Source organism: Equus przewalskii, chromosome 21 (assembly GCF_037783145.1).
Source record: "Equus przewalskii isolate Varuska chromosome 21, EquPr2, whole genome shotgun sequence".
Lineage (NCBI taxonomy): Eukaryota > Metazoa > Chordata > Mammalia > Perissodactyla > Equidae > Equus > Equus przewalskii.
Genome location: NC_091851.1, coordinates 42,770,309 through 42,781,588, shown reverse-complemented (window position 1 = coordinate 42,781,588; position 11,280 = coordinate 42,770,309). Strand labels below are relative to the sequence as shown.

The 11,280-nt window shown below is 45.8% G+C and overlaps 1 protein-coding gene across 1 annotated transcript; it reads left to right on the top strand.

The window, feature by feature from the left end:
- Positions 1 to 252: 252 nt before the first annotated feature.
- On the top strand, positions 253 to 8,653 carry CBLN4 (cerebellin 4 precursor). Its single transcript, XM_008531565.2, has 3 exons — positions 253 to 2,190; positions 5,179 to 5,295; positions 6,377 to 8,653. Exons 1-3 carry the CDS (start codon positions 1,900 to 1,902, stop codon positions 6,572 to 6,574), a joined length of 606 nt encoding a protein of 201 aa, XP_008529787.1. The 5' UTR covers positions 253 to 1,899; the 3' UTR covers positions 6,575 to 8,653.
- The last annotated feature ends 2,627 nt before the right edge of the window (positions 8,654 to 11,280 follow it).

The following is an 11,280-nucleotide window of genomic DNA, read 5'->3' as shown; positions in this document are numbered from 1 at the left end:
ATCTGGGGGACATTGCTCGACAAACATCCCATCAATTAATAATTAGTCAATACATTTCCAGGCGCTCCGAATGACTGATGGGAATGCTGTTGGCAGCTGGAAGTCTGAAAGGAAGTTGGAAAGGGAGGGACATGTCCCCAAAACATCACAGAACTGGAGGGCTGAGCGACCTTAGTTAGCAGGGTCCCGCCCTCTCAGGAGGGTAAGTGCCTTGGCCAAGTTTAGGTAGCCGACCACAGAGACAAGCCCTTTGCTCCCAGTGGTGGCTGCAGAAGAGGAAGATTCATCTTGCCAATCAGAGGCCAAGATAGCAGTGGGGTGGCACAGAGGGGAGGGCAGCACACCACGGGAGAAAAGGTGCTGTATCCTCAGGAGGGGGGTTGACTTTTTTTAGGGGTTCGGTTTCGGAGGACTTCTTCTTGCTGAGTGAACTCTCTCTCACTCTTTTTCTGGCCTTGCCTAGGGTGGATTCGCGGTGTGGGTGGCAAGGCGCGGCCCCGTGGCTTCTAAGGCTCATCTTCCTGGAGCGGAAAGCGTAAGGCACCTCCTCCCAGCGGCCCCCGTCGGCTTTGGTCCGCCCCGAGGCTTCCCAGAGCTCGCCAAGCCCCAGGGCTCTGTGGGGCAGGCTCTGGGCCCGGCGCGGTCAGGACGCCAGCCGGTCGTCCCCAGGTCCCGGGCAGCGCGCCACGCGGGGCCGCAGCCGCCCATCTAGCTCCGCAGCCGGGGCTGGCAGCAACGCGCTCCGCTGGGAGGGCGCTCGGCGGCGGAGTCCCGCGCTGGGGAGGGGCGAGGAGAGCCGCAGCCCCCTCCGCCGGCCCAGACCGAGCAGCAGGCGAGCAGGCGCGGGGCTGGGGCAAGCGGAGGGCTGTGGGCGCCTCTCTCTGGGCACACACTCTCCGCACCGCGCTCCCCTGGGCTGAGTGGCCTCGGACCTTGGCAGCCAGCAGCGCCGTGCGCCCCTCTTGCTCCGGGGTGCGTTAAACGCCAGGCGGGAGCTGCCCAGCTGGGGTCACCGGACTCCTTCTCCCCCTTTTCGGGGAGCCCGCAGGTTGAGCTAGAAGCCAACCCGGCCGGAAGCTGCGCTCCTATAAATAGCGCGCGTGTGCCCGCCTCGCGCTCTCCCGGCTGCGCGAGGACAGAGAAAGTTGTGCGCAGGGACTCCGGGCGTGCGGCAGAGGCAGGAGAGGACCCCGCCGGCCGAGCCGCCCTGCGCCCTGGAACTGATCCCGTGAATTTGTGCTTTCCGTGCTGGGGACTCTGCTAGCCGCTGCCTACCTGCCGACGTCCGAGAGACACCAAGCTTTGGGGAATTTTTGACCAAGCGAAAGCGGGAGTCGCTAGAGTCCTGGCCATGAACACAGCCTCGCGTTCTTCTCAGTCTGGGAAACACCTTCTGCCTCTGTAATTCAACCCTGCCGCAAGCCAGACGCGTACTGGACCGACATCGGCAACGCTCGGCGCTCACCAGCCCCTGGCTTCTCTGAGTCCCCTTGGTTTTCCTGCTCCGTGGTTCACCTGGGAGTGCTTGGGTTTGGAGAGAGAATTTATCATTTTCCTCTTCGAGGTGTGAATGTGAGGGTTTGGTGACTTTTAGATGTCTAGGAGTAAGGGTGGGTGCAGGGGCCCCAGACAGAGCTGATTCTTGGGCGGAGGAGGGTGGGGTAGGGGGTTCTGCATGAGCTCCTTAAAGGACAAAGGTAACAGAGCCAGCGAGAGAGCGCGAGAGGAGACTTTGACTTCAAACCACAGAATTGGTGGAAGTGTGCGCGCCGCCGCCGCCGTTCCTGCAGCGCTGTCGGTCTAGCCACTGGCATCTTCCCGACCTCCGGGGTCCCGGGGTAGGAGGCGACGCGGGCGAGCGGAAGCGCCAGCCGGCTGCGGCTGCCCACGCGGCTCACCATGGGCTCAGGGCGCCGGGCGCTGTCCGTGGTGCCGGCCGTGTTGCTGGCCCTCACTCTGCCGGGGCTGCCCGTCTGGGCGCAGAACGACACGGAGCCCATCGTGCTGGAGGGCAAGTGTCTGGTGGTGTGCGACTCGAACCCCGCCACGGACTCCAAGGGCTCCTCTTCCTCCCCTCTGGGGATCTCGGTCCGGGCGGCCAACTCCAAGGTCGCCTTCTCGGCGGTGCGGAGCACCAACCACGAGCCGTCTGAGATGAGCAACAAGACGCGCATCATTTACTTTGATCAGGTCAGACCCCAGGGATGCGGGACCCCGGGGGTTGGGGGTGGGGGCGATCTCCAGGCAGCTCAGACTGGGGCTGCCTTAAGCTGGTCTGATTGCGATGTCGGAAATCATTTCAACACTCGCCTCCCCAAATATGTCTGGGTCTGCAACTTCTAATGTCTCTCCCACCACCATCCCGCCCCCTTGCCCTCCTGGCCTCGGAAAGAGGCTGCTGGGGGCGGTGGGAGAGAGGCTGGGAGTGCAGAGCCGGGTAGCAAGAGCTCAGGACAAGTTTAACAGCAACAGGTCCGCAGGAGCTGGCGGGAATCTGGTGCCTGGACCTCGCAATCTTTTGGCCAGAGCTTGGTCCCCAGGCTCAGACGCCTCTGCAGATGCCGCCGAGGCCATTCCCGCGGTACTCTCGCGGATGCTGGATAAATGATTTGTGTCTCCCGGGTGGAGAAGCTTCTCCCCAAAGAGAGCTCCGGGGATCCACACACACTTCATAGGTCTCGCAGGTGGCCAGAGAGGGTGGGCAGCCGTGGCTGGGGTCAGACCTCTCCCACCTTTCTGCTGCCAGTGTCTCCATACACGTTGCAGGCGCCACTGCAGCCGACAGACCTTCTCCGGTACTTGGAGAAAAGTTGCAGAGGTGGAGAGAGAAAGAAATTGGACAACTGCGCTGAGCTCCCGTAGGGCTCTCCCTTCCCCTGCTCCTCTCCTTTCAGAGAACTGCAAATTACTGAGGAAAGACAGACTTTTAGGTTGAGGGTAGGGGATGGGAGAGGAACTGATGAAATCTGTGGCTTCTTTTTAGCGACCTGGAGCTCTGGGGTTTGGCTAATAAGAAACCCCAGGATATCAACTTAGCTTTAACAAGGAGTCTTAAAACTGAAAACTGACTCTGGGGTTTTAATTCAACCCTAGCAGGACCTGAAATCTTAATTGCAAAGTCACAGGTGTAGTTCACAGTTGTATGCAAAGCCACCTGTGTAGGAGCACAGGTTAAATGGTACTGCAGGATGTGCCAGCGAAGGGATGAGGTGACATTTCTATTCTTTACTTAATTGTCCCTAAGTAATGCACTCTCCAGCTGGCCAAAGACAGAGAATGCCTCTCTGAAGCTTACTATCAGACAGCTGTAATTTTTAAAGACTTAAGCAGCCCCTTTGGGGTTTTGGTGCAGTATTTTCCATCTTGATGGAAATAAAGTCTAGCACCACCCCTGGTTTGTATTTCAATGCATTAGTTAGATGTTGGAATACTGTGGACACTGCACTATCTTCTGTACAGTACATCCTTTTCAATGACCTTTCTGTCAATTAGAAGAAGAGAAAGGTTTGTTCTTCTGTTCGGGGAGCCATGCATCTTAGAGACAACAAGACACATTTAGTTATAAATCTCAATGCGCCTGGATGCTCTAATTACAATGTAGAGTCAACATCAGCCTTATGTGTAGTCAACACTAATCAGGCATTTCCATTACGGCTAATGAATTATGCTACTTGTATCTGATTCAGGAAGTCCCTGCTAAGTACCTCAAATTATTTTAACTGTGCTTGAAAAAGATCTTTGTAAAGCCTCTTCTGGGGATTATTGCATAGTTGGTGACTTGCTGAAAAGTCATCAATCCTCAAGAGAAAGGAATCAATGCTTATTTGGAAGAAGGTAAAATCTCAGAATAAAACTATACATATACATGTATTTTAAGTCAGGGGTTGAGCCTGGAGCATCTTCCTGACCATCACCATATCCTGGTGCATTGTTCAGAGGTAACAGTATGTCTTTAGCAAATTATGCAAAAAAAATCTTGAAAATGTATTAATATTGGCAAGAAGGCAATGTTTAAAAGAGATAGTAGCAGATTGCCATGGATATAGGGGAAATGCATCTTTATAGGACATCTCATTTTTTTGAATAACACTTATAGATTTATTTCTTGGAGAGAAATGGAAACAACCCTAGTTATTTTACAAGTGCACCCCCCCCCCCATACATTCTCTCTTTCTCAAAGGAAGGGACTTACCTATGTGACATTTACAAATTTAGTTTAAGAGGTCACGTATTGAAATCCAGAGTTAATTTCATAACCAGTAGAACCAGGCTGAACATCCTGGAATACAAAATATATTGTTGCTTTCTTGGAACGCAATGCCTTATTTCACTTTTTATTTTTGACCCTTGAACTTTAAATAAAGAGCAAGTGATTGATAAGTATCTACTGGATAACACTGGGAGGATCAGGAGAAGGCCACCAATTTCACAGTCTGTCCTTATTCATGCTCTGCTGTTTGGCAGCCTGCAAAGGCTGAGTCATTGCCAAAATATTATAATTAAGGCCTAGACGGCGTAAAAATGAAAAAAAAAAAAATGGCCATGGATCTTAGGAGAGGTCTGGTGGAGGCTCAGAGGAGGGCCGGGCATTCAGATCGCTCTGTGCACCAACTGTTCAGTGTCGTGGATTATGTCACACGGTGGCGGGAGTGCCCAGGCCTCTGTGTGATGTGTCCAGGAATGACTGCAGAGAGCCCATGGATGTCATTGGCTGGCTTGGAAACGTCACCTCTGGACATTGTGAAGACTTGCAGAGGGTGGGGATGTAAATACATGGCAGATGCCTTTTATCTGACTATCAAGGTAAAGCTAATGCTTATAAGCCCTCACGTTACCTAGATGTTTCCTGAGCCATCAGGCCTTGCTGGAAATTGAGGCATGAATGCAAAGCAGTTACTGAATTTTTTCCTATACCATTTAAAAGACAGAAGAACCTTCCAGTATATAAATCCATTTACCAAGTCACTAAAGAGGAAAGGAACATAACTCAATATTTTATTCTCTATGGTTTCTTAAGCTAGTTAGTGAGAAAGAAAGAAAGAAAGGAGGGAAGGGAGGGAAGGAGGGAAGGAAGGAAAGAGAAGGGAGGAAGGAAGGAAGAATAGAAAGAAGGAAACATTTCACTTACTGAAGAAAATATTGTAATAATTTACTGTTATTTATTATTTTTATTTGTAGATCCTAGTAAACGTGGGTAATTTTTTCACGCTGGAGTCTGTCTTTGTAGCACCAAGAAAAGGAATTTACAGTTTCAGTTTTCATGTCATTAAAGTCTACCAGAGCCAGACAATCCAGGTATGTGTTTGACCTGTTCCCTCTCTGCCCCCGAACAACAGTGTTCATTGGTAGTGGGTTATGTATTTAAGTATTTATCCAAAGATGTGTTTTCACTGTAAAAATAAACGTCTTTATAGTTTCTTTTTAAAATACTTAATTTCCAATTTTCTTTTTTATAACATCCATTAAGATTAAGATGCACACATTATATGCATCCAACAAGAAGCATATAGAAAAATAAGCAATTGAACTTATTATCTTGATAACAGCCAACCATTTAAAAAACACGGCTTAGTAAAAACTCAGGGACACAAATCTCTCTATAAGATGTTGATTTCATTTAATGCACGTGAAAAAATTATTTGAACTTGTGAGGAAAAACTTGTAAGACTATCAGACCTTTACAAGTGCATACTAAACAGATGAAACAAATTTGCTTTATTGTTAAAAATTATGAGATACTGCTAATCATTAAGAAGAAATTTGTAAAGGAGCAATTATTCAACGTACTTTTTTTTAAAAAAGCATACGATATGCTAATGCTTTAAATAGTTTATCCTCAGTCATTCTGATGCTAGCGAATTCTTGACAATTGCAATTCCGTAGTTAACAATATCTTTTGTATTGTGCTTTCCAAGGTAGTGGGCTTGACCTTACGCTGAAAGGCAGCAGTGGGGCTAGTTCCTGTAATATTCAAATATGCCAACAAGCAATAGCACCAATACATGTCTGTGGGATTCTAGGAGAATTTTTTTATCTTATGCTCGATGTTTGTGCTGTATACTATGTCCGTGTGAATGACAGATTACACACTCATCTACCACTGTGACATATCCTAGTGAATCGATAAATCGATCAGCCTCAGATTTAGTTTATTCAGTATTATTTTTAAGATAAAAGGGATAAATATCTAGTAAACAGATTTACTACCATGGAAAAGCTTTCAGTCTAGCCATACAATTGGCTGATTTGAAAGGAAGGGGCTATATTTACTGAACAGCAGATATTTTAGCAGGTTGTTCATCTTAGACATTATTCATTATCCCTGGTAGATGTTTTGACTTTAAAGAGAACTTTTCAGTGGTTTTCTTTCTTGTAGGTTAACCTGATGTTAAACGGAAAACCGGTAATATCTGCCTTCGCTGGGGACAAAGACGTTACTCGTGAAGCTGCCACTAATGGCGTCCTACTCTACCTAGATAAAGAGGATAAGGTTTACCTAAAACTGGAGAAAGGTAACTTGGTCGGAGGCTGGCAGTATTCCACGTTCTCTGGCTTTCTGGTGTTCCCCCTATAGAATTTCATTTCTCCAAGATGTTTATCCAGGTGAGGGGCGGCCCACCCCTGAGTTATTGGAAGATCATTTCCTCATCATCGGATTGGTGTCTTTTATTGGTTTCTCATGGGTGAATATGGATTCTCTTTAAGGATTCTAGGCCTGTCCGAACCAATACAGCGTTTCACAGATTATTTTTGTGCGTGTGTGTGTTTTAGTATATTTGGATCGGGGCCCACAGCAGACACCACCTATCTATGCTTAAATCTAACAGTTCAAAGCTGTCTGCGAGGTTCATTCTGAATTTAACTTCCTGGAATTACTGAATTCGTTGCAGATGTGGAATTTTATTTATTTTTAAGAGACTGGAAACTGGTCTGAGAATTAGAACACTCGAAAGTTCTGGCTTCAATCAACGGTCGGTGTGACACTGCCAAAGAACTGTGTGCTGTGTTGACATCTTGGTTACACTTGTTTTTACTCCTTTGGAATTAGTTTGTTTCGTTCTCTTAGGGTAACTGGGGACTGTTTTTCAGTGACTGGCTTTGTGTCTTCTTTACAAATAGGGTAATGAATGGCTTGCCTGCAAATTTACCCCGACTACGAGATCACCAACATGACTTCCCTTGAAAACAAAAACAGAATGCTTCATAGTTGTATTTTAATTATATATGTGAAAGAGTCATATTTTCCAAATTATATTTTCTAATAGGAAGAATAGATCATAAATCTGACAAAGAAAAAGTTGCTTATCTGAGTTCTAAGTGCTCAATCCCCAAACCTCGGCGAAACAGCTCCCCTCTGCGGGAAATCTCCTACTTTATTGCTCAACTTTAATTTCCATGATTGATAATAACCACTTTATTAAAAACCTGGGGGATTTTCGTTTTCCTTAGACATGACTACTTTATTAACTGGAGATGGGATGCCCTTGTTTTTAATTATACCTATTTTTCAAACCTTCTGTTGTGTTTGAAGTATCATCTGGTTTTGCCTTAACTCCTTAAATTGTATATATTTATCTGTTTAGCTCATATTAAATCCAAGTATCTCATATCTGAACTTAGTGCAATATCTTCTTTTGTCTTTTGTACAGGTCATATGAATTCAGAAAATTATTTATGTCTCTGTTATAGAATAAAGGCTCATATATGTTAGTTGGATTGTTTTGTCCTTTTGGTTTTGGAAATACGTCTTCTACATGATTTATTTCCTCTCTCTCAGCAATCCATCCTTCCTGTGTTCCTTCCTTCCTTCCTTTATCCTGGAGTTTAAGAGAAGCTTTCTGAATTTTCAGGGAATGCCCTCTGAATTGGTATAGGAAATCTTTACTGTGTTTAATCTGTCCAAATCCAGGAGTTTTGAGCTTGCCAAAAGAGAATCGATGAACTGAAGTAAACTCTTCTTTCAGAAGGACTTATTGTTAGGAAGTTAAGTTAAAAGAGATCCCCTAAAATATCCTGAGGATGCTCAGTGAGTGAATGAGTGGTGGTGAGCATAAAGACCATTATTTTCAAGCTGAAGACTTTGGGAAAAAGTTCTGCCCTTTTCTCAACACTAAAAGACAAACAGGATTGCAGGCTTCTTTTTAGGAGGAACTGTTATTACAGATGTCTCATCTGGCGATTTGGCTCAATTTCCTGCTCTGTAGTCGATTAAAACAATTTTGAGGGGACCCCTTGTATAGCCAGTGGCAGCGAGGAAGGTGTTACAGGATTCTGTGGGAGGTAACATGCAGGCAGGTCTTCAGTATAATTGTGATTAATCGCCAAGTCAAAACAGTCATTCATCACTGGAAGTCTTCCCTCCTTCCCCAAGAAGAATTATCTAGAGATGTTGGCAGTGGATCCTCAATGTTTTGCTTGGCAAGTTATCCCCCAGCTGGCTTTCAGTCAAACATCTTTCCTCCTTTGTAATTGTGTAATGTGAAAAACAATACTGCACAGGGGACTTTCATCTAAATATGAGTGGCATCCTCTGCAAATGTACCTGCTCTTATGTAACCTTTTCCATAGTTCTCTGTATTCAGAGTTTGTGTCTATACATTGCAACAGAGTGAATCATACTTGAATAAATATAGTGTTAGTCATTGTTTTGGAAGAATGGCTCAAGAGTATTGGAATTACCAAGAGACACCTATGATGGGACAGAGCAAGTTTGGTGCTTAACAAAATAGCCCAAGGTAGAAGAGTCTTTTATAAACATGCTTGTGGTCATCCTTTGGGACTTGTGCTTATTTTTCTCGATTTTTCTAAACATAAAAGAACATTGGCAAAGGGCTTGACTTTAATTCCTAAGCTCCAGTGTTTATATATTGGAATTCAAAACCTTCAAGAGAAAATCTATGTGAAAAGGCACAGAAGCTGTGGCTCTGGGATGTGAGAGGGGCCCTGCAACAGGGAAGGGGCCCCAGTGCAGAGATGAGCTATCTGATTAATGAGGTCGGAATGAAAGCCTTGGGTACTTATTCCAAACTGGTTCTAGGAAGTATGAGCTACCCAGAACATGGTGGCTGGAAAGATAAGATTGAATTGAGGGAACAAAAGCTACAAGGGACAGAATGGTTGAGCCAGAGGAGCATGGATTTTGGACAAAGAATGGAATTCTACAACCTTCTCTTCCCAGCTCTGTGACCTTGGGCAGGTTTCTTCACCTCTCTGAGCTTCCGTTATTTCATTTCTAAACAAGAAATACTTGGTTGTGAGGATTAAATAAGATATGTGAAGTACCTGGTACACAGGAAGGAAGCTCAACTAAGGGCTTACCTTTATTACTAAAATGTAAAATCCTAATGTAGGCGAAGAAGTAAGATGGAAGGATGTTGAGATTGGTGTGACAAAGGGAAGAACATTTGAGTTTGAGTGGGACACTCAAGAGTTGAAGAGCAGGAGGCAGTGGTGTCAGAAGTATTTCCAGAAATGGAGCCAGAGGTTCCCTGTGTCCTCTATGACTTGAAAATAGTTTTCAGAAATTGCTGAGTCCACAAACATGCTAATTGAACACAGTATTTGCGTTGGCCCTATCCACGTTTATCAATGCCGGCGCCTCCCCTTCATAGATGTTTCCTGTCTGCTTTGACTCTTCCTTCATCTGTTGATCAGCAAATGCAAGCAACTGTCTGTAGCAAGCATTTTCCCCTGACAGAATCCCAAGGAAACAAAACTGAAAGGAATAAAGAGCTGGTACATAGGATCTCACTGATTCCAGCTGCTTTTGTGGGGGCTCTCCATAATCCCCCGATTCTGTTAGACTTTGATTATCTAACTAACATTTTGTTTTAATTCTTTCTTTCTTTTTTTTCCACTTAAGGCTATTTCCCCCTTTCTTTTTTGGTTTCTGGAAACCTGAAGAGCTACGTGTCTTCTTTTGACCTCTGCTTTTCAGCAAGTCACCGCTTTAAATCTGGAAATGAACCTCTTCAACCAGCGTTGGTTAAATTATCCTTAGAATGTGTCATATGCTTTCCTGGGTACCCAGTTTATAGAAGTGCTGACATCTGCCCTTTTCAGATCTCTCTGAACAAGAAACACAGTAGAATCTTTGCAGGGAGTAACAGGGGTCTAAAAGAATGGTTCCACTTCACCTTCTGGCTGAGGGTTACAGGCTTTCATGATCCCCCATTCCTATAACCCCATCCTCAGAATGGGGATAATCCATTGGTCCCCAAATTGGTTAACCTAATGACCATAGAGAAGTAATGAAAACAGAGAAAGGTGACAGCATATGAGAGTGGTTCACATTCAGAGCTGTGGAGCTAAAGCTGGACTCTTGTCCTAAGTGGTTACCTTTGGTCGGGAAGGGGGTGGGACTTTATTTTTTTAAGGATTGGCACCTGCGCTAACAACTGTTGGCAATCTTCTTTTTTTTTTTCCCTGCTTTTTCTTCCCAAAGCCCCCGAGTACCTAGTTGTATATTGCAGTTGTGGGTCCCTCTAGTTGTGCTATGTGGGACGCCGCCTCAGCGTGGCCTGACGAGCGGTGCCATGTCTGCACCCAAGATCCAAACCGGCGAAACCCTGGTGCATGAAGCAGAGTGCACAACCTCAAGCACTTGGCTATGGGGCCGGCCAGCGGGTGGGATTTAAGAAGTTGGTTTCTAAGTAGATTACTCTGTCTCCTCTAATCCAGGCCTACCTTTAACATGGGTTTCAAAAGTCTTGGATTCAAAAAGCTGTGCTTTTTCTTTTGCCCCCTCTGACCTTTCTGCAGAGAACAACTTTTTTGTGAATTTGATCCTGAAGTTTTCCTGTGTCATCTTCTCAAACTGACGTGCGTAAGAATGATCTGGGAAGGTTGATGAAATGTAGATTCTACTGCAGTAGGTCTGGGGTGGGACCTGAGATTCTGTCCTTCTAACCATCTCCCTGATAATGTTGATGGTGCCCGCCCAGGTACCACACAGTGAACAGCAAGACCTTCCATCACAGTTTCTTAAAGCCTTGTTTCTCAAAGTGTGGTCTGTGGACCTGTAGTGTTCCCATCATGGGGGCTTGTTGGAGACACCAGCGGGGGTTAGACTCATGCTAGACCTGCTGAGCGAGAATCTGCATTTCAACAAGATCTTTCTGCTCCCCCTGCCATAGTTCTTAGGCACACTAAAGTGTACAGAGCTCCGTCTTTAAGTAAAACCCAAAGACCACCTGCGTCAGAGTCACCTGTGCTGGGCTTCAGGCAGGTGCAGTTTAACAAAATCCCCAGATGGTTCTTTTTTTTTTTTTTTTTAAAGAT